The sequence below is a fragment of the Pyrus communis genome, chromosome 2 (assembly GCF_963583255.1).
Source record: "Pyrus communis chromosome 2, drPyrComm1.1, whole genome shotgun sequence".
Classification (NCBI taxonomy): domain Eukaryota; kingdom Viridiplantae; phylum Streptophyta; class Magnoliopsida; order Rosales; family Rosaceae; genus Pyrus; species Pyrus communis.
The window spans coordinates 23,045,776-23,064,100 of NC_084804.1; the positions used below are offsets into that span (position 1 = coordinate 23,045,776).

The 18,325-nt window shown below is 38.4% G+C and overlaps 1 protein-coding gene and 2 pseudogenes across 1 annotated transcript; 2 read left to right on the forward strand and 1 right to left on the reverse strand.

Annotated features, from left to right (window-relative positions):
- Positions 1–1,160: 1,160 nt before the first annotated feature.
- LOC137724962 (serine/threonine-protein kinase SRK2A-like) lies at positions 1,161–6,906 on the forward strand (annotated as a pseudogene).
- A 2,573-nt stretch (positions 6,907–9,479) lies between these two features.
- Positions 9,480–11,021, forward strand: LOC137724963 (serine/threonine-protein kinase SRK2E-like; annotated as a pseudogene).
- Positions 11,022–11,240: 219 nt separating this feature from the next.
- Positions 11,241–17,154, reverse strand: LOC137725235 (uncharacterized). Its single transcript, XM_068463861.1, has 7 exons — positions 16,830–17,154; positions 15,889–15,962; positions 15,617–15,802; positions 15,417–15,512; positions 15,252–15,323; positions 14,067–14,183; positions 11,241–12,372 (listed from the first exon to the last, which is right to left on the reverse strand). The coding sequence occupies exons 1-7, from the start codon at positions 17,044–17,046 to the stop codon at positions 11,506–11,508; spliced, it is 1,629 nt and encodes a 542-aa protein (XP_068319962.1). The 5' UTR covers positions 17,047–17,154; the 3' UTR covers positions 11,241–11,505.
- Between the last annotated feature and the right edge of the window lie 1,171 nt (positions 17,155–18,325).

Consider the following 18,325-nt stretch of genomic DNA (forward strand, 5'->3'; position numbering starts at 1 on the left):
GCTTTCAAGCATCCAACCTCCCAAATTCCCAAAAATCCCGAAGGATCAAGAAAGCTTTCTTTGTTCTTCATCAAATCCTTGAAGAAATCTACACAATTGTTCATCAAGATCAAGCCCCAAAGGCCCTTGAAGATCCGTTCATCCTCATTCATCAAGATCAAGCCCAACGACCCTTGAAGAAATCCGCACAACTGTTCATCAAGATCAAGCCCCAAAGGCCCTTGAAGATCCATTCATCTTCATTCATCAAGATCAAGCCTAACGGCCCTTGAAGTAATCCACACAACTATTCATCAAGATCAAACTTCGAAGGCCCTTGAAGATCCGTTCATCCTCGTTCATCAAGATCAAGCCCCAAAGGCCCTTGAAGATCCATTCATCCTCGTTCATCCTAAGATCAAGCCCCGACAACTTTTTGCATCAACAAATCTGCACCATTGTTCATCCCTAGATCAAGCCTCGACAACCCTTTCGATCAACAGCTCATCCACAAATCTACACCTTACGAAGATAGAATCAGAGGATCAAATTGTAAAAGCCCATAATTAATACAAAATATTATTTTGTACACGTGTTCTTGTTTCATTCATCGTAGGAAAATTCGTGTTTACAATGTTTTTAAAGGAAAACTTCAAGTTTCCAAACAAGGCATGTTTATAAGGAACTTTAGTTTCAAATAATTATGAACTTCAAGTTCATATATTCCTGCAGGCAAACACAAATATATACACATAAATATGCAACAAAAATTTGCAAAATAGAACTTTAGTTCTATAATTATAATTGAATTAATTATTTGGACTTCGGGCCAAATTTAAAGTGTGGGTGAAAAAAATATAAAACCCATTGGGCCTAAAATAATTAGGTGAATAAAACTCGGGGCCCAAAAGAAAATAATAAGCCCACGAGTGGGTTAAAAAAAATTTGGTCCATAAGACCTAAGTCGAGAAAATTGGGTTGTGGGTCTCGGGTGGGACTGCAAGTCCATGGGGAGGATTGGGCAGGGGAATGGGCTGCTACAAGCAAACCCAAAAGGCTTAAAAAAAATTTCACTTAAGCCACTTCAGGCGAGCCCCAAAAATACAATTTTTTTTTTCACACACGAGCGGGAGAAACGGTTTGGGCTGGGGAAGCTCCAAAGCCCAACGAGCTGGAATAAGATGTCAATAGAGGGTCAAGCCCAGTGGCTTGGGGTCAGGCTAGGAGCCCAAAAGAAAAATGAAACAAGTCGAGTAACAAAGCCCAATAGGGCTCAGGTTTTGGAACCAAACACCCCAGTGTGTGCTGGGTGCATTTTGCCGGAGAAAAACGCCGGACCTACGCTCCTGGTGGCAGTCCGGGGTTGGTTAGGACTCGGGTTGAGTCATGGTGGTTGTTGATGACCATGGTGGTGAACGGAGATGATGTAATATCGATGTTAACCAAACCCTAGAAAATTTGAATCAGATTCGACAAAATTCCAACGAGATTCAAGTGAATCTCGGTCCAATTTCTGACGTGGGACGACTTCTGGTCGTCTATGACATGAACCAAAGGTTCAGGGTAGTGGCTGCAGGCCATGCTGTGGTCAAAGTGGATTGGGACACCATGAAATGTGTCGGGTTTTCTGGGTTTGAAAAGCTCGGAGCTTCTGGCTCCGTGGGTCTCAGCTTGGCGTGGGGAGCCCATCTTCATGATGGTGGTCGCGGGTTTAAAAGAACCCTAGGTTTCCCTTTCTTCAATTTTTTTTTTTCAATTCAATTCAATTATATGCATAGTCAAAACAATAATATGTTAATTTAATTCAATGTGATGAATATACAAATATATTTGATTCAATTCATAGCAAATATCAAATTCACATAATTTAATAATTATGAATATAATGTATACACAATTTATGTAGAATCTAAAATTAGAAAAACGTAAAGTTGGGTCATGCATTATGGTGAATGTTCATGCTATCAGGGCTGCAAAAATATCAAGATAAAAACCGTTGTTTTGAAAGAACTTGATTGCGTGATGATATGGATGAACTGGTTTGATGTAGAAAAATTGTTCAACGTCAGATTCCTAAGTGCAACGGTAGAAGCGTGTTGTGGTCTATTTTATCTGACAAGGTTAAAGGTAGCTGGCGGTAGAGGGAGAGAGATTGAGAGAGATGTGTTTTGTAGAATTGTAGGAGAATGTGTGTTGTTATCCCTCCTACATTGTGCCTTTATTTATAGTAGTAAAAGGAGAGAAGATATTCCTTCTTCCCCAAGTAATGCAAGTTGTAATAGGAAAGGATAACTAGAATCAAATCTAATCTAGGATTTATACAATCACACTTAAACTAGTAATGTTTACAACATTAATCGATTTATCTAACTATATACTCCCCTCATCGCTTAGTTGAGTATGATAAGGCTGTTCTATTTCTATGTCAAAAGTAACTAAGCGAGCATGCCGATTTCCCTTCATCGGCATCTCTTTAGGGGTATTTGTCGATTTCTCTCTTGAACTTGTAAGGAGTTGCCGATTTCTCCTCGAACTTTAATTTTAGTCGATTACCCATCTAAACTTGTAAAATTAGCCAATTTACCCCCTGGAGTAAGATTTGCCAATTCTCCATCCAATTTTCTGTTCAACTCGGACACATGCACAACACATGCAACTTGTTTGAGGGCAAAAAATGTAATTTTATCCCTTCCTTTTCTACCCGCTAGTTCATTTTGTACACTTTTTGAGCTAATTCACTCCGTACACTTTTTGTTTGAATTAGCCATAAAAGTCTAATTAGCAACTGCAAAATATTGGCTTTGTATCCAATTTACCAAACCGAAATCAATGCTTTTTACAAGAATTAGGTTTGCGTTTCGAGTGCTTTAATAAAGTTGGATGGAAAATTGGCAAATCTAACTTCAGGGGTAAATGAGGCAACACAAATTTCAGGGGTTGCTTATGAATTAGTTTTGCACTTTTTGGAATTGACTACCTGAGGCAACTCCAATTTCAGGGAAGCAAAAAATAAAATAGTTAATGCTGGTAATTTGATTGCTTACCTCCCTTTAAGAAGAAAGGGTTGCTTATGAAGTTTCAGTGTTGGAACTCGATTTCCTGCATAACTGATCCAATATTTTGCATTGATATTTTGTTGGTGCCAAAAAGACTCTACATTTCTGCACAATCATGGATGAATACTATTCCCCGTGTTTCTGCTTTCATAAAACCGAGTAAATCGTGCTACTAATCTCCGTTTTGATCTACTTTTCCAGATTGCGGACGTATGGTCTTGTGGGGTGACCTTATACGTCATGTTGGTGGGTGCGTACCCGTTTGAAGATCCCGGGGAGCCTAAAACTTCCGCAAGACAATACATGTAACTTTTCGAAACTTATTTCCCACCGAAACTTGGTTGTTGCGATACTTAACTGAAGTAGAAGGTTTTTCCTCTTTTGCAGCGGATAACGAATGTCCAGCACTCAATTCCTGACTATGTTCATATATCTCCAGAGTGCTGCCATCTAATATCAAGGATTTTCGTAGCTGAGCCCGAGAAGGTGTGTTATATCCTTTGCATTATACTTTAATCGTAAATACATTGCCGAATAGGCGGCTTTTGTGCATAAAACTATATTTCAAGCTCTACTGGTTCGATTTTCATTAAATATCTTCGTGTGCAACAGAGGACTAATGGTTCTCATTGGTAAATCAGAAGCGGAAAGACATTGGCTTGATGGGTTTTAACAATGCGTGCATTCTTTTGTAAACCACTCGATTAACCATTTTATTTTATCTTCGTATCAGTGGTGTGAATGAAGCTTGAATTTGAATTTATACACAGTGATGTAGGCAGGACATGTTTCCTGATTGATCGGTTTTTATCCATGCAACATAAGATTTTAATTTCGTGCCAGTGTTGTGCTTGGTGATTCCACTTCTAATATTCTCCTTTTATTGTTGATTTACTCTACTTCTGTATTTTTTTCTTTTCTTCTAACAGATAGATGAAAATGTACATTGAGACATCCGAACAATGTCCGATTCAAAGAGGTCTGTTAAATATTAACATCTAAACACAAACTAAATTCACTGCGGAACTCAGTTTCGTACTATGCTAACACCCACTCACCTGGCTACTGTTATGGAATATGCATCTGGAGGAGAGGTATTTGAGCGGATATGCAACGCTGGGCGTTTCAGTGAGGATGAGATTCTTATCCACCAAATTGATTTTGTTTCTGATAATGAGTCCTACCTATTTCTAAGGTACTTGCTTTGCAGTCCCGCTTCTTCTTCCAACCACTTACATCAGGAGTCAGTTACTGTCACGCAATGGTATGAATACATTGTCTATCTTTGCTTCTTTTTCTTTTCCTGATACCTAATACTAGATTTCTGAGTGGATACATTGTTTTGTATTTATATCTGAAGCAAGTGTGCTCTCTCTCTCTCTCTCTCTCCCTCTCTCTCGGCATGCACGACGGGCTTCATTTTGCTGGAGTCCGGTGCTAAATTATGAAAGATCTCTGGTGATTAAACTCAAACATAAATGTGTTTGAAATTAATTTAATAAGATGGTACTTACTAACAAGGTAGTAATATAGATAAGTGTTAGCTATTCTTTCATTGCTTATCTGTAGTACTACCTTGTTATTTCGTACTTTCTATATTTATCCGGCAATTGGAAAAACTAATCAAAATTTAGATCATAAATATAATTTTAACCAATCATTATAATTGGCATAATTCTAACCAAAAACTTGACATGAAAATACTAAACTACCCTTTCCTAACTAAAATAATTACAAACTATATCTTCTCTATTCTAAACTCATTCCCCTGAAAAATACCTTCACGCCTAAATTTAAATTAACGACTACCTGTCTACACAGCACAAATTCAAGGAAAGGCCAAGTGGCCTCATTCGGTTTCGATGCAAAGCTATGAATTTCTTCCTTCTTCTTCTTAACGATGAGCACCCATTTGAGAATTTCAAGCTCCAATTTTGATTTCTAGAGGACCCATTTGTGCCGACCGATTTTAGAGCAGTTGGAGTGAGAAAAGTTGCACATGAGTGTATGAGTGCCCCTATTCAAGCAGTTTTGGAGCTTCTAATGTCAAAAATCTACGAGTCAAGGTATTTTTTTTTAAGGGAAAGATTGCATAGTTTTGTAATTATCTTAGTTAAAAAGGGTATTGCAGTATTTTTATCTCAAGTCTTGGTTAAAATTATGAAAAGATATAATGGTTGGTTAAAATTCTACTCAAGGTCCAAATTTTGGCTAGTTTTCCAAATTAGGCTTGGTCTCTTCTCTCAATCCTCGGTGCTGCATGGGAAATTTGGAAAAATGACTAAAATTTGAACTCCATATAGAACTATAGCCAATCTTTAAAATTTATGACAATTATAATCAAAAGTTGATATGAAAAGTACTAATATTCTCTTCATGACTATTACTTTTTACAAAACAAATCCAAAGACTCTCAAAACCCAAACGATTTTGCTGCTCTACGCTTCCCCATCTTCAATGTTTTCCTTCACACCTGATTGTTCCTTGTTTTCAGCACAAAATTTAGTCCAAAAAAATTGAGGGAAAGAGTTGGAGTTTTGTAAATGTGGGTTCTTGGGTGAAGCAAATGTGGTTCAATTGACTGAAGGTTTCCTCATTTGGTGGGTGCGTACCCGTTTGAAGACCCTGGGGAGCCTAAAAACTTCCCCAAGACAATACATGTAACTTTTCGAAACTTGATTTCTACCGAAACTTGGTTGCTGTGATACTTTAACTGAAGTCGAAGGTTTTTCCTCTTTTGCAGCGGATAACGAACGTCCAGTACTCGATTCCTGACGGAGTGCTGCCATCTAATATCAAGGATTTTCGTAGCTGAGCCCGAGAAGGTGTGATATCCTTTGCATTATACGTTAATCCGTAAATACATTGCCGAATAGGCGGCTTTTGTGCATAGAACTATATTTCAAGCTCTACTGGTTCGATTTTCATTAAATATCTTCATGTGCAACGGAGGATAACCATCCCTGAGATTAGGAACCACGAATGGTTTCTTAAAAACCTTCCGGCAGATCTCAGAGTTGAAAACACCATGAACAACCAGTTTGAAGAGCCTGGTCAACCCGTGCAAGGCCTTGATGTGATTATGCGGATGACTGCCGTGGCTACAATACCCGCAATCGGGACCAACAGTCTCAACCGGTATCTTCTTCACAGCCTGGACGTAGATAACAAGGAGGAGGATCTAGAGTCTGATCCCGACATTGACATCGACAGCAACAGAGAGAGTTTATGCAATTTAGTTGGTACAATGCTTTGTTTCGGTGGGGGTTCCCGTGCAAGCGGGAGTTCAGAACACCACCGATGAAATTCGACATTATCTTCAGTCACAAATGTACGGATGTGAAACTGGAGCAACGGCGCATTGGAGGGTTCCCCCTCCGCCTGCGTTTCTGTTTCTCCTTTTATAGTGGCATGCTTCTGTTCATCTGTATTGTTCTTCCAAAGCAACACTCATATTTCAGAAGAAATCCAGGCATTTCGTAGCTTAACACTCTAGTGCTTAACAGTAACCAATATATCAAACGCAGGCAAACTGTCTTATGCGTTCACCAAACAACAAAAATTACCTTCGTGCTCATATGGCGCCATTCGATTACAAATATTTCATGGACCTCGGGACTGAAAGTATTACGGAATTAAATTAACATAGATCTAGAGATCCGCAAAACAACGACTCACAGACAGCCGGTTGACGGCTAATCATCACATATGAACACAATAAACGGCTGTCTAGCAAGATATTCCTACATGTTAAGACTAGAAATATAATGTCCTGCAGCCACACAGATGGTATGTGAGAGCAATATCAAAAATCATTTCAAGAAAGAAAAGAGAAAGAACAGATGGAAATATGTAAGAGATGACATCCTTAACCAGCTATATACTCCCCTCATCGCTTAGTTGAGTATGATAAGGCTATTCTATTTCTATGTCAATAGTAACTAAGTGAGCATGCCGATTTCCCTTCATCGGCAACTCCTTAGGGGTATTTGTCGATTTCTCCCTTGAACTTGTAAGGAGCTGCCGATTTCTCCTCGAACTTTAATTTTAGTCGATTACCCATCTAAACTTGTAAAATTAGCCAATTTACCCCCTGGAGTAAGATTTGCCAATTCTCCATCCAATTTTCTGTTCAACTCGGACACATGCACAACACATGCACAACACATGCAAATTGTTTGAGGGCTAAAAAGTAATTTTATCCCTTCCTTTTCTCTCCGCTAGTTCATTTTGTACACTTTTTGAGCTAATTCACTCCGTACACTTTTTGTTTGAATTAGCCATAAAAGTCTAATTAGCAACTGCAAAATATTGGCTTTGTATCCAATTTACCAAACCGAAATCAATGCTTTTTACGAGAATTAGGTTTGCATTTCGAGTGCTTTAATAAAGTTGGATGGAACACAAATTTCAGGGGTTGCTTATGAATTAGTTTTGCACTTTTTGGAATTGACTACCTGAGGCAACTCCAATTTCGGGGAAGCAAAAAATAAAATAGTTAATGCTGGCAATTTGATTGCTTACCTCCCTTTAAGAAGAAAGGGTTGCTTATGAAGTTTCAGTGTTGGAACTCGATTTCCTGCATAACTGATCCAATATTTTGCACTGATATTTTGTTGGTGCCAAAAAGACTCTACATTTCTGCACAATCATGGATGAAGGATACTATTCCCCGTGTTTCTGCTTTCATAAAACCGAGTAAATCGTGCTACTAATCTCCGTTTTGATCTACTTTTCCAGATTGCGGACGTATGGTCTTGTGGGGTGACCTTATACGTCATGTTGGTGGGTGCGTACCCGTTTGAAGATCCCGGGGAGCCTAAAACTTCCGCAAGACAATACATGTAACTTTTCGAAACTTATTTCCCACCGAAACTTGGTTGCTGCGATACTTAACTGAAGTAGAAGGTTTTTCCTCTTTTGCAGCGGATAACGAATGTCCAGCACTCAATTCCTGACTATGTTCATATATCTCCAGAGTACTGCCATCTAATATCAAGGATTTTCGTAGCTGAGCCCGAGAAAGTGTGTGATATCCTTTGCATTATACTTTAATCCGTAAATACATTGCCGAATAGGCAGCTTTTGTGCATAAAACTACATTTCAAGCTCTACTGGTTCGATTTTCATTAAATATCTTCGTGTGCAACGGAGGACTAATGGTTCTCATTGGTAAATCAGAAGCGGAAAGACATTGGCTTGATGGGTTTTAACAATGCGTGCATTCTTTTGTAAACCACTCGATTAACCATTTTATTTTATCTTCGTATCAGTGGTGTGAATGAAGCTTGAATTTGAATTTATACATAGTGATGTAGGCAGGACATGTTTCCTGATTGATCGGTTTTTATCCATGCAACATAAGATTTTAATTTCGTGCCAGTGTTGTGCTTGGTGATTCCACTTCTAATATTCTCCTTTTATTGTTGATTTACTCTACTTCTGTATTTTTTTTTTCTTCTAACAGATAGATGAAAATGTACAAAGAGAAAGTATAAACCACAGGTCATTGAGACATCCGAACATTGTCCGATTCAAAGAGGTCTGTTAAATATTAACATCTAAACACAAACTAAATTCACTGCGGAACTCAGTTTCTTACTATGCTAACACCCACTCACCTGGCTATTGTTATGGAATATGCATCTGGAGGAGAGGTATTTGAGCGGATATGCAACGCTGGGCGTTTCAGTGCGGATGAGATTCTTATCCACCAAATTGATTTTGTTTTTGATAATGAGTCCTACCTATTTCTAAGGTACTTGTTTTGCAGTCCCGCTTCTTCTTCCAACCACTTACATCAGGAGTCAGTTACTGTCACGCAATGGTATGAATACATTCTCTATCTTTGCTTCTTTTTCTTTTCCTGATACCTAATACTAGATTTCTGAGTGGATACATTGTTTTGTATTTATATCTGAAGCAAGTGTGCTCTCTCTCTCTCTCTCTCTCTCTCTCTCTCTTTCTCTCTCTCTCTCTCGGCATGCACGACGGGCTTCATTTTGCTGGAGTCCGGCGCTAAATTATGAAAGATCTCTGGTGATTAAACTCAAACATAAATGTGTTTGAAATTAATTTATTAAGATGGTACTTACTAACAAGGTAGTAATATAGATAAGTGTTAGCTATTCTTTCATTGCTTATCTGTAGTACTACCTTGTTGTTTCGTACTTTCTATATTTATCCGGCAATTGGAAAAACTAATCAAAATTTAGATCATAAATATAATTTTAACCAATCATTATAATTGGCATAATTCTAACCAAAAACTTGACATGAAAATACTAAACTACCCTTTCCTAACTAAAATAATTACAAACTATATCTTCTCTATTCTAAACTCATTCCCTTGAAAAATACCTTCACGCGCTAAATTTAAATTAATGACAACCTGTCTACACAGCACAAATTCAAGGAAAGGCCAAGTTGCCTCATTCGGTTTCGATGCAAAGCTATGAATTTCTTCCTTTTCTTCTTAACGATGAGTACCCATTTGAGAATTTCAAGCTCCAATTTCGATTTCTAGAGGACCCATTTGTGCCGACCGATTTTAGAACTGTTGGAGTGAGAAAAGTTGCACATGAGTGTATGAGTGCCCCTATTCAAGCAGTTTTGGAGCTTCTAATGTCAAAAATCTACAAGTCAAGGTAATTTTTTTAAGGGAAAGATTGCATAGTTTTGTAATTATCTTAGTTAAAAAGGGTATTGCAGTATTTTTATCTCAAGTCTTGGTTAAAATTATGAAAAGATATAATGGTTGGTTAAAATTCTACTCAAGGTCCAAATTTTGGCTAGTTTTCCAAATTAGGCTTGGTCTCTTCTCTCAATCCTCGGTGCTGCATGGAAAATTTGGAAAAGTGACTAAAATTTGAACTTCATATAGAACTATAGCCAATCTTTAAAATTTATGACAATTATAATCAAAAGTTGATATGAAAGGTACTAATATTCTCTTCATGACTATTACTTTTTTCAAAACAAATCCAAAGACTCTCAAAACCCAAACGATTTTGCTGCTCTACGCTTCCCGATCTTCAATGTTTTCCTTCACACCTGATTGTTCCTTGTTTTCAGCACAAAATTTAGTCCAAAAAAATTGAGGGAAAGAGTTGGAGTTTTGTAAATGTGGGTTCTTGGGTGAAGCAAATGTGGTTCAATTGACTGAAGGTTTCCTCATTTGGTGGGTGCGTACCCGTTTGAAGACCCTGGGGAGCCTAAAAACTTCCGCAAGACAATACATGTAACTTTTCGAAACTTGATTTCTACCGAAACTTGGTTGCTGTGATACTTTAACTGAAGTCGAAGGTTTTTCCTCTTTTGCAGCGGATAACGAACGTCCAGTACTCGATTCCTGACGGAGTGCTGCCATCTAATATCAAGGATTTTCGTAGCTGAGCCCGAGAAGGTGTGTGATATCCTTTGCATTATACGTTAATCCGTAAATATATTGCCGAATAGGCGGCTTTTGTGCATAGAACTATATTTCAAGCTCTACTGGTTCGATTTTCATTAAATATCTTCGTGTGCAACAGAGGATAACCATCCCTGAGATTAGGAACCACGAATGGTTTCTTAAAAACCTTCCGGCAGATCTCACAGTTAAAAACACCATGAACAACCAGTCTGAAGAGCCTGGTCAACCCGTGCAAGGCCTTGATGTGATTATGCAGATGACTGCCGTGGCTACAATACCCGCAGCCGGGACCAACAGTCTCAACCGGTACCTTCTTCACAGCCTGGACGTAGATAACAAGGAGGAGGATCTAGAGTCTGATCCCGACATTGACATCGACAGCAACGGAGAGATAGTCTATGCAATTTAGTTGGTACAATGCTTTGTTTCGGTGGGGGTTCCCGTGCAAGCGGGAGTTCAGAACATAACCGATGAAATTCTACATTATCTTCAGTCACAAATGTACGGATGTGAAATTGGAGCAACGGCGCATTGGAGGGTTCCCCCTCCGCCTGCGTTTCTGTTTCTCCTTTTATAGTGGCATGCTTCTGTTCATCTGTATTGTTCTTCCAAAGCAACACACTCATATTTCAGAAGAAATCCGGGCATTTCGTAGCTTAACACTCTAGTGCTTAACAGTAACCAATATATCAAACGCAGGCAAACTGTCTTATGCGTTCACCAAACAACAAAAATTACCTTCGTGCTCATATGGCGCCATTCGATTACAAATATTTCATGGACCTCGGGACTGAAAGTAATACGGAATTAAATTAACATAGAACTAGAGATGCGCAAAACAGCGACTCACAGACAGCCGGTTGACGGCTAATCATCACATATGAACACAATAAACGGCTGTCTAGCAAGATATTCCTACATGTTAAGACTAGAAATATAATGTCCTGCAGCCACACAGATGGTATGTGAGAGCAATATCAAAAATCATTTCAAGAAAGAAAAGAGAAAGAACGGAAGGAAATATGTAAGAGATGACATCCTTAACCAGCTACGATATCAGCTTTCAGAACCAACAGTCTCTGTTGCAGGGGCCGACACATCTCCATCTGAATTCTTGTCGCCGGTTCTTTCCCCACCATAACCTGATGGCTCTTCATATCCATTGCTTGGAAGCTGTGAGTGGTCTTGCTGCTGATGCTGTGACTCGCTGTTTGTAGGCGGATTCACTGCTGGGGCGTAATGTGAAGGCTCTGGCTGATGGTACTCACCGTGTCCATATGCTGCGGGCTGAGATGCTGCAGAAGGGTCTTCAACCCCCTGCTGCCCTCCATAACCTGTTTGGTAATAACCAGGATGTGCTTGGCCTGTGCTGCTTGGATGAGTCCAATACCCAGCCTGAGGGTTGGCTGTTGGCTGGCTGTATGGAACTGGATAAGCAGCTGAAGGCTGGGTACTTTGAGAAGCAGTTGCATCCGCACTGGATGGCACCGCAGGTGGTCCATATCCTGTAGTTGCATATTGTTGCTGGTAATCAGATACTGGAGCTTGGCCTCCATAACTTGGTGGCTGCTGAGCATATCCCTGATCATAACCATGGATGGCGACAGGAGGTGTCTGATTGTAGTCGTAGCTAGGATTTTGGGGAGCTGACCCCAGCTGAGGTGGTTGTCCATAGTAATTGTATCCACTACTGTCTTGAGGCGGCTGGGACGTGGCTACTTGGTTTGATTGATCCCAACCTGCTACCTGCGTAGGATAGTTGCCATAGTATGAGGCAGGAGGGGCATAACTTCCTGGTTGTGCATACCCATAATGGGGCTGCTGTTGCTGAATTGGAGCTTGTCCTGGTGGGGCCCAACTACCAGGAGGGGGGTAAGACTGCTGCATATAGCTATTGGTTCCAGAGGGATTTACTATACGCTTCTGCAGAAGTGAAGCCAAGGTGTTGAAATAAACATATTACTTTGATATAGTTTTGAAATAAAATATACATAAGATGAGCAGAAGCAAGAATCCAGTAATTTAGAGTAAGGACATCATGAGAAAGGAAATGGGAACTGAATGTTTCAGAGTACTAGACAAGCATGAGCAGAATTTGACCAGAAACCCAAGTTCGAATTTAGGCCATGATACCTGACATTATTATATGTTCACGTATATAAAAGAAAATTTAGTGAAAAGATAGAGAATTGTTATTAGCACTCCAAAATTCTCATTTAGCACTCCAAACATAGAATCCTAGAATGCCATTGCGCTTGATTTTGCGCCAAGTCTTCCGTTAGCTCCAAGTACTCCATATCTTTTCTTATAGTCTCGTTCAACGTCTTCCTAGGTCTTTCTCTACCCCTTTTATCTTGAGCCTCCATGTCATAGTCACATCTTCTTAACGGAACATTTGTCAGTCTTGGTTCACGTGTCTAAACCACCTTAACCGATTTTCTCTCATCTTATATTCAATTGTAGCCACTCCTATTTTACCTCGATATCCTCGTTCTTAATCCTATCCTTTATCGTGTGCCATACATCCAACGAAACATTCTCATCTCCGCTACGCTCATTTTTTGCTCATGTTGCTTTTTGACCGCCCAACATTTCATGCCATAAAGCATCATTGGCCTTATCGGCTCCTACATATTTATCCCTTGAGCTTTAGTGGCAAACGACAAACGCACAACACACCCAATGCACTCTTCGACTTCATCCATCCAGCTTGTATTCTATGGTTGAGATCTCCATCCAATTCTATGTTATTTTGCAAGATAAATCCTAGATAATGAAAACATTCCCTCTTACTTCTTAATCTCCAATCCTCACCCTTATCTCATTCAGGCCCCCATGCCTACTGAACTTGCACTCCACATACTCGATATTTCACCTACCTAGGCTTCCAACACTTCCCGTTAAAGGTTAAGCTTTGCTTCTATCAGCACTATATCACCTGCTAAAAGCATACACTAACAGTTCGCAAAAAATAAAAGAAAGTACAAAGCGAGGAAAGATGACGAGTAGCCCAACCAAAGATAATCCCAGTATGGCCTGAAAAACAATCATCGAATTATCAAGTGTCCCTTTTGAATTCCCCATTCCTTCCCAAAGGATATTTCTTGCGGTTATTTCAATTCTATCCACCACTTTCTTTGGTATTTGAAACAAAGACGGACAATACGTAGGAATGCTTTCAACAAAATTTATCAGCTCTCAATCACTCAAACATCAAACCATATCAGTTCTAGGGTTCACCCACAATAATAACCACAAATAATTTAGTCAGCAATCTTTCGCCACACCTAAACCTATTTGACAAGAATCCATCTCTTATGAAACCCTATTTTTCTTCTTTCCCACAACATTGGCAAAAGTTGCTAGATTAAGTACAGAGATTCAAATCTCATTTCAAACATGACACGAATGCATAAAACCAAGATTAATGAAGACCATACGACTCCTGGAAATCCGACCATGCTAACCCAAACAAGACTTTGTTCATCAGACTAAAAGGTTTGGAAAAGAAAGAAAAGCCAATTCTTTATAGAATTTGCACATTTTCATTTTCACTTAACTTAGGAAAGGAAAAGGTCGAATAATGAAAGAGGTACCAACAAGTACTGATGACTCACCCCGCTGATTACTTCATTGACCAATTCTTTGGCTGCCTCAATTTGCTCTGTCGTTCCATTTATATGTACTGATCTCTCAGTTGACATATCACCAGGAGGAGGGTGCAATGGTACCACCTGTACCAAAATTATGTCTTAAATATAATGGAGATAAGATATAAGAACGCAAGAGAGAAATAGCATGCTAGACTTGTTCCATGTAATGAGATGATTGTCATCCTACAAAAATGCCTAAGCTATTTTTATTCAGAGCCATAATCTCAAATATGATGCAGAAAGGTTCAAGTCATTTGACAACTTTAGGAATAAAAATAGCAGATAAGCATTTAATCTAGATGAAAAACCACAACTAAAAGAAGCAATGCTCAAAAAGCTAGACCAATCATTGAACAAAGATAGAAAGAGGGTCAAGGTTAAAGGTTCAACCATGGTCATACAGTGGCTATAATAACATAACAATTATATTTTTTTTATTTAATTCTCATCAATATTAAAGATAAAATTTATGAAATTAGGTATTCTGTAATTCTAAAAAATTAAGATTTTGAAAAGAATATGTTATTTGGGGTAAATTAACTCAACTAGTTTGTATTTCTTTTCGAGTATAAAATATCACTATGTAAACATCCAATCCACAATTTTGTATTGCATATTTCTTGTTCATTAGGTTTAGCTGTTTCTGTGTAGAGGTTATATGTGTGCGCGCACGGATAAAGAACATACATTTCTTATTATGGTTTTCATGCTTTTCTTTAATGGACCTTGTCCCTAAATAGTTGGAGGTTCATTCTAAAAACAACATACGACCTTTTCCAGGATTGGTTCAAATAGAGAAATTATAAGAAAAGAAATGAGTGCTGAAATCTAATCTATCACACCCAGAAAAACAGCAATTTTGGGCCCTGTGTCAAATTTATAGAATTGGGGCCAAAAAGCCTCAATTTTCCGAAACAATCAAACCAATCGAATTGGCCTTAACACAGTAAAGAATGCAAATATGAAAAAAAGTTTCATAATTGCATTTTCTATTTCAAGAATGCTGATGTAGTTTCAATTTGAAAATATAATGTGACCAATATAAGCCAAAGCCAATGGATTTCTGAGATAGTATAAGTTGGAAGTTCATATTAATATCACATTCAATGACTTCTTCCCCCTCTCCTCCTTTAAAGTGAAAGTGCACACCTGAATACGAGCTCCTGACTTGCTTTGCATGGTCCTGATCGTCTCACCTCCCTTGCCAATGATCAAGGCAACCTACAACAATCATGAATGCAAATATGAACATTATACATTACTACATTACCATGTGCTTCAAATATAAAAAAAATAACCACTATATTATCTAACCTTATTAGTGGGTACTTTCATGATAAACTGTTCTGATCCAGGTTGCATTGAGTTGAATCCCTGATTTGTAGACGGAGCAGAGACCCCTGCATCTGCCTGTACAACAAAAATATCAGAACGTCTTTTTAGAGACTGATACCTTTCGGATTCATGAAACAGCAAGAACATCAATGCAAAACCAATATAAACATAGGCTTTACCTCTGCTAGGACATCACTGATAAGTTGTTCTGCCCTACTGATCTGCTCAGGTGTACCGGTCAAGTCCACATCCCTCGTAAGAGAAGTAGGATCAGCTTCTGAATCCCGGGTTATCTGAATTTTGGCTCCTGACTGAAGTTGTAGACTTTTTATCGTTTCTCCTTGTTTTCCAATAATTACCCCAACCTAAAGGCAGAATTACCAAAACAAATGACAAATCATCAGTGTTAGGCCATGAAATAATTCCGAGCAGCAAGAAATCAACAAAGTACCTTCCCATTTGGTATAGTTATTTTCTTGCTTGTGCTTGGAGAACCATAAGACTGTCCTGATTGCGGAGTAAAAACTGAACCAACCTTTTAGTTAGAAAACCAAAGACCAAAAAGGTCTCATGCAGTGCTTTAAAAGGGATAATTGTATAAAAATATAACACCACAAATTCCAAATCCAACAGGAAAGGATCCTGGATTAAAACGTGCATTTGAATTACAAGAAATACAGCCAGACACCTTATTCTTAACTACTGTATGATACAAATATAAAAATAAAACCTCGAAGCATTTCCTTACACAGAATAATACAACAATTCAGATTCACGCACAACGGTCCCTTTTTTATCCTAGAAGTAAACAAGTGGACATTGAGCACTTGTGGAAACCAAGGCGAATTATTGAGAAGCAAGCAATACTCCTCAAAATCTCAAGCAGTCAAGGAGTTAACTACTTAAGCTTTCGGTTCATAACAGGGGAGACAGAGAGCAGCCCGAAAACCGAACCCAAAGTGCCAACTATTACTGGAATTCCCCAAACCTAAAGTTTCAACGTCCCTGCCACTTAGTACTACATTCTAGTGGTAATCCTTTTCACTTGTAAGTGAGAGTACTTAATGTTCAAATCCCATGAATGACGAATTCTATACCAAATATTTCCCCACCTCGCACCCTTAGGGAAATATATGGTTGTATCAAAATAAGTTTTAATGAGCCTATAACTAGATTCAAAACAATACTAATTCACATTCACGCTTAATCCGATCCTAAAATCCCCAAAAATCTTAAGCTAGGGATTACAATTATCTTCCTTCCAATTTTTTGTAATTTTCAATTAACAAAGGAAGCATACAAATACTAGATTAATTAAAAAATAGAATAATTAATAAAAATAGAATTCTAAAACCCTAGAAAGTAGAAAGCAAAGGGAAAAAGCAGCAATACCAGGGTAAGGAGGAGGGTTGTAGACGGGGCTGGGTTGGCGGTAGGGCTGCTCCTCCTCGAGTCGAGGACGCTTTGACTCGGCGTCGCTTACGAGTCGGGCTGCGATTTCCTGAGCTTTCTGCTTGGCCAGTAGGATGCTGATGCTGCTGTCTTCCAGCTTCCGCTTCTCGCCGGTGGCAGCTTCTTGGTATTGGTCTTGGTCTTGGTCTTCTTTCATGGCGGAATCGCTCGGTGACTCAGTGAGTGACTCGTCGACCAATTAGAGAGAGGGGGCAGCGACGAAAGGAGGCAAGGAATTGGGAGAACAGATTACACAGGGCTCTGGTTGATTGTAATGAAATCAATCTGCACGATGTCGTTTGGTTCACGGTTCACCTCGCGATTACCACTGTTGCCTCTCCCAGTAAAACGCACCGCTTCACAGGTTTTCAAATTCAATCATACGAAACGATAATGATAATGCTATGGAGATTAAAATTTTAAACCAAATAATGTGTCCTCAATAAAAAATAGGGAACTTTCATGAGAATGGTTTCGGCTAAGTTTTTTTTTTTTTAATTTTTTTTTAAAAAGGGGAACAACTAGTGGCAAGTCACAGTTATTCACCCCTTTTAGGGGATGGAAGACTCACATAGGCATTTTTGCCTCTCCTGACCATAAGTCTGAGAAGGGAAAGATTTTTTTTTCCGACGGGCTTTCTCTTGTAAAGCCAAAGTTATATAATGAAAAAGACTTAAATTTTAATGAAAAACTCTTAAATTTTAATAAAAATGACAAAAGAACTTAAATTTTAATAAAAAAAATACATAATTTTAATATTAAAATAATTTAAAACAAAATTGGCGTGCGCACGCGTCCTCGCATATACTGCTTATGAAACTTATTACATTGTTTATGAAATTTGACGGTACTACACAGTTTATGAAACTTACTACATTGTTTATAAAACTTAACGATACTACACTGTGTATATACATGTATTATTTCCTTTGCATTAAGTAGTTACGAGTGGAATCTACATATATTACTTATATATATATATATATAGAGAGAGAGTATTTATTATACACATGAAAATACACCTTAAGAGATTGTAGTACTAGATGTGTGTTTGTGTTATCTTGCTTTGTCAAATGCCTAAAAACGGGTGTCATCATTGTTACAGTTAGCTAATTCTTACATAATTTAATATGTATGTGTATTTTCGTGTACTTTTTCTTATTTAGTACACGCGCTGGGCGTACATGTTTATATTTTATGTTTTTTTGTCATTATTATTAAATAAAGTTAATAGATAATTTTTTGGTTAAAATGCAAAGCTTTGAAACTCTTTTCATTGATTTTCCTTTTTATCAAAGAAATTCACAATTCTAAGGTAATGGGAGGACATCCCCTTCTCAAGCTCAAGTTGTAGATCGGCTCAAAGCTGATAAAATCATAAATAGGTTCCCACTGCATCCCAGGTGCCTTGTCCAGTCGAAACCGGAAAGAAGCTT

What these genes read in the sequence shown, in the direction of transcription:
- LOC137725235 (XM_068463861.1), bottom strand. Translation starts at nt 17,046, where the DNA reads ATGAAAGAAGACCAAGACCAAGACCAATACCAAGAAGCTGCCACCGGC. An exon ending in TCAGTGATGTCCTAGCAGAG is followed by an intron (nt 15,513 to 15,616) that starts GTAAAGCCTATG and finishes TTTGTTGTACAG; the next exon opens with GCAGATGCAGGGGTCTCTGC. An exon ending in AGTCAGGAGCTCGTATTCAG is followed by an intron (nt 14,184 to 15,251) that starts GTGTGCACTTTC and finishes ATTTTGGTACAG; the next exon opens with GTGGTACCATTGCACCCTCC.